The following is a 5,038-nucleotide window of genomic DNA, read 5'->3' as shown; positions in this document are numbered from 1 at the left end:
ACATGCAAGAAACAGGAGCAATGTACCTTGTTTTTGCTTTGATTAAAATAGCTTTAGCAAATTTTTTATTTATTTTTTTTTTTTGCACATTGCAATTTTTATTGATTTTAATCAAGATATTTAGTTAGGTAAAAAATATGGTTGATTTAATCAAAATAACTCGGGATATTTAAAACCATTTTCATCCGAGCAACGCCGAATACTCTGCTAGATTTTTATAGTTTGAATCTACTGAGGTGTAAATTTAAATGAATATGTTATAAAAATTCTTGAAAACTAGATTATTGTATGTATATATATATATATATATATATATTTATTTATTTATTTATAAGTTCTACACCATACTGATCTGAATTGTATTTTCTCTCTGAGCAGAAATGGTAGAAGCTATGAAGAAAGTGGCATCCCTTGACAATGAACTTACTGTAGAGGAGAGGAACCTACTCTCTGTTGCCTACAAGAATGTTATTGGAGCAAGGCGAGCTTCTTGGAGGATAATTAGTAGTATTGAGCAGAAGGAAGAGAACAAAGGCAATGAAGGAAAACTTGAAATGATTCGTCAGTATCGTATAAAGGTAAAGTGTTTAGCATTATCTGTTATTGTTCTAAAAATGTAATGTTTTTATGTATGCCCATTAATTCATGAGTACGTTATAGGTTTTAAACTGCTTACTTTTCAATTTCTCATGAAAGAAACTACCCTTCACAAACCCTGAAGAGGATATTCATTATGTTTGTTCAAATCTTCACACTTAAGTTTGTGTAAGCCTGTAAACAAATTATCATGAAATTTAAAGTGCTCCTTTTTTGTATAGATAAACAAGGAATAATTTATCTGGTATCCATTTGCTCTTTGTTGCAATTCAATAGTACTTTTGCAGAGTAGAAATTGAGATGCAATTATTACAATGCTGAACTTGCTAACATACTACCTTATCAAAAATTGGAAGTGCTTTCAATAAAATTCCCCAAAAGGCATTTTAAAGATTTAAAATTCCTTTTCTATTATGTTTGCTGTGATTAATATTAACCTGGCTGGTTGCTAGGCTTTTACCCCTGATGTTTCAATTACATGTGCATACTGGATCTGAGATTCTTCAAAAAATCTGTTCAGTTTGGTGATAATATACACGTGTCTAGAACCTGACATAACTCCTGTACATTAAGGCAGTCATAACCTTTTGATCTTACCAAAGTTGAAAATTATTGTAAAAATTAGTTATTATTTAAACCTATAAAAAAGAGAAAAACCAAAAGTTGAGTTTAAAAAATCTTTTAATTTGTGAGGTAGGCCTTTCATCTCATTAATGGTAATTGCACTCGTGCACTATGGAAGCTTTGTTTTAAATTGTAGAAGCTTTTAATATTGCTGAATATAAAAACATTTTTTAAGGAGTTAAGTGCAAGTTATGGCCTTTTTATTTACATTTTAAAACAAAGTTTGGTATCTATTTTGGAAGGTACTAGACTTAGGACTGCTTATAAGTGTTATGGAATTTTGTCAAATTGCTGTGTAAAGTTAATTTTGTGTGACAGTTGCTGCTATGCAAAATTTTTGAAAGAAATTATTTCATGGGTAGAAGCATGTTTTGTTAAGTAATGTTTCAGATAAAATTTACTGGTCAGAGAATTGAATTCCTACTGGCATCTTTTATAATTCGTTTTGAAATTATATAATCTCGGAGAGTTGCTAGATATTCCCTGTAAATAAATCTAAGTATTGCTAATTTCTTTAAACCAGAAGATGACAGAGGGAAAAAAATGCTTATTACATGTATGTTAAGAAATATAATAAGAATTTGGGATAACATTAACTGTTAATAATTTTATTTCATTTTACATGGTAGTAAAATATATGTACAAAAGTATGTTAATTTTATTACATAACCTTTTCTAATTAGTGCAGGTCAACTTTTTTGTAAGATTGTGAACTTAAGTTTGAAAGTGAAATAGTTGTGAATATACTTTTTCTTTTACCCTAAAGAAATCCTACAGTACAGTTTTGGATGTATGTAATATATATATTATGGTGGTTCTTATTTTTGAAGTTTTGATTTACATTACTCTCACTCCCCTAACTTTGTTCAAATGTATAAGTAATTTATGCCAAATTTTATCCATATTGAATAATTTTTGGGGTTGCACAAGGTAGTTGAAATTTTACTTTGTAGTTAGCATTATATTTGTTTATTCTGGAATATTCTAGAGTATTCCACATTATTTACTTTTTACTTCTGGGAAAGAACAAGTGTATTGTTTTCTAATGATCCTGTAAGAAGCAGGAGTAAATCAACTCTTAGGTGTTCCAAAGTTTATTTCTAGCACTGGAGACACTCGAGATCCTGTTGTGGCACATTTGCTGAAAGAGTGGGGAGTCATTGATCGAGTAAACACAGTTTGCTTTGACACAACAGCAAGCAGTACTGTCACAGAAATGGAGCATGTGTGCTGTTAGAACAAAGATTAAACAAGAATCTTCTATGTATTTAGCATGCTGGCATCATATCTTAAAACTTGTCCTGGCATGTGTTTTCAAAGACTGTATGAGGCTTTCTTTTGATCAATATAGTGCAATTTTTCAACTGATTCCATCAATCTTGGAAATACATGGACCAGTCAAGTTATGAAACTGCAGCTGACCATGATGAAGTAACAGAAGCAATAGAGGAATCTAAGGATAGTGTCATTAAGTTTACTGTAAGACAATTTCAGGTCAGCCAACCCAGAGATGATTATAAAGAGGTTCATGAACTGGCCATGACCTTCCTTGGTGGCATCCATCCTTGTGGAGTGTGATTTATAGCACCTGAAGCACTGCATCATGCACGATGGATGGCCAAGGCATTATATATGCCCTTGAGATCTGGATGTTTACGGGACAGTTTAAGTTCACTGGCAGTGAGGAAAGAGGACTCTCTGACATCTGCATCTTTGTTGTTCAAGGGCATGGATCACTGCTCCTGATGCCATTTATTCCCCTCACAGTAATCTTAACTTCCTACTGTGTTGTTAAGTATAAGAAGGTGAATTCTGCCTTTTTAAAATTTGCTCAATGTGTATGGTATCTCGATGAGAATATATTGGTTTTTAATTCAGCTGTGTTCATAGAGACATAATGAGCAATGGTAAAGACACTGAATGAGAAGGAAGGCATGGATTAGCCTCCAAAATGCATCCAGCGGAATATCAGGAAGTCTGAGGACATACCAATTGAAGATTTTATCACAAAGAACACAACAGGCTCCTTTGGGTGCCTTGAAATTCCATCTGGGTTTCTGTATTATGACCCCCATGTTATGGGAGCTCAGAGAGGACTACAGGGAGGCATTAAAAATAGTTCAGTAATGTAATTAAAGGAAGTACACAGTTGGATATACAAAACTGTTCAGTTTAAGAGTTATTATTTAGTTTATTTAGTGATTTAATATGTTATGATTATTTAGTTTTCATAACAAGAGTGTTAAAAGTTAGTTATTTTAAAAGTGATAGTTATGACAAGTTTCATTATGTAACTCTACAAATCGTATGTTGTGTATGCAGTTTAATTGTTGTATTAGGCTTTTGTAATATTGTTGATGTCATCTACGAAGCTTCTAAGTCTTTCTTGTTACATTTAATATTTTGTTACTAGAGGGCTAGTTATTTATAGATTTTTCTGTAGTATGTTATAAATATGTGCAGATACAAAGAGGAAGTAAGTAAGTTAGTGAAAAGAAGTTAAATAAGTTAGTTAAAGTAAAAGTGACATTAGGCTGCGTGGGAGTTTAGCTGTAATGGGCAATATCTAAAGTGAGTTTCACAGTTTGTATTATAATAACAGAGATATAGGAGAATAATTTGTCTTGTCAAAGGGTGTTCAAAAGTAATTGAACCAGCCTGTGTGGACTTTGATGAAAAGGAAACAATTATTTAAAGTTATGGATATAACTGTGGTAACCAGCAGTTGTAGTGATGAATTTGAAATGCTTCACATCTTGTTTGTAACAACAGAGATAGAGAGAATAATCTTTCTTGTCAGTTGGTTTCTAAAAACCAGTCTTTGTGGACTTTTGACATAAAAGAGAATTATTTAAAGCTCTGGATACAGCTGTGATAACCCATAGGGTAACGTAAGTGAATTTATCACTGATTGTATTGTGATAACAGAGATAGATAAGAATAACTCATTTTGTCAGTTGGGTTTAAAGTAACTGAACCAGCGTATGTGGGCTTTTGACTTGTAATAGAATTATTGAAAGCTCTGGATACAACTGTTGTAACCAATAGTGTAATAGATTTTTTTGTACATACGTTTGTTTTGAATATGTTATCTTAAAACAAGTGGATTGTGTTCTGTCCATTTATTGTTGAAATTTATCTCCAAGTCACAGATACCTACTGTAAATAATCGTGCCCCCATAATTAACCTGACATACCCTGTTATGTAAAATGTAAAATTCTGTATATCTGATAATAAACAAGTTTTAAGATAGTTCAACACTTGAATGTGGTAAATGACATTGCTGGAAGGGGTGTGTTCCATATTGAGGAGTATAATGCCATCATAACAAAGAAAGAAGAACATAAACAGCTTCTCCTTCAGGTTATGCAGGATCATAGAAGCAGCTTTTCTAACAGCAAAAAAGAAACATAAACAATGTGAAAGTGACTGATCACACCAAAATCACATAATAATGTAATTATATTGTTGTACATGCAATAAAATAACAATGTAGTGTAAATAAATCATTTATAATACATAAGAAATATGATTTTGTATCGCATAGTACGTACAGTACCAGGCCACTGCAGTCTAGAACTTCAATCTCTTTGAGTAACTTTTAAATGTGATCCAAAATGGACGAAATCTGACATTTAATATTATTATTATTTATTTATTTTTTATTTATTATTATTTTTTTTGTACATTGGAACAAACAAAATTAGGGAGTAAAAAGCCTTAGAATATATATATATATATATATATATATATGTATGTATGTGTGTGTGTGTGTGTGTGTGTGTGTGCGTATAACTGGGAAGGACAAGAAGAATG

The 5,038-nt window shown here is 31.7% G+C and overlaps 1 protein-coding gene across 1 annotated transcript in view; it reads left to right on the top strand.

Moving 5' to 3' along the window:
* LOC106462580 (14-3-3 protein epsilon-like) overlaps positions 1 to 5,038 on the top strand; it is a 34,078-nt gene that overhangs the window by 14,637 nt on the left and 14,403 nt on the right. Inside the window, exon 2 of the mRNA XM_013922519.2 lies at positions 379 to 578. Within this exon, the coding sequence (XP_013777973.1) occupies positions 379 to 578 (200 nt within the window). The remainder of the gene's footprint in view (positions 1 to 378; positions 579 to 5,038) is intronic.

The sequence above is a fragment of the Limulus polyphemus genome, unplaced genomic scaffold, assembly GCF_000517525.1.
Source record: "Limulus polyphemus unplaced genomic scaffold, Limulus_polyphemus-2.1.2 Scaffold1201, whole genome shotgun sequence".
Lineage (NCBI taxonomy): Eukaryota > Metazoa > Arthropoda > Merostomata > Xiphosura > Limulidae > Limulus > Limulus polyphemus.
The sequence above is the reverse complement of the archived record's forward strand: the minus strand, read 5'-3'. Positions and strand labels throughout refer to the sequence as shown.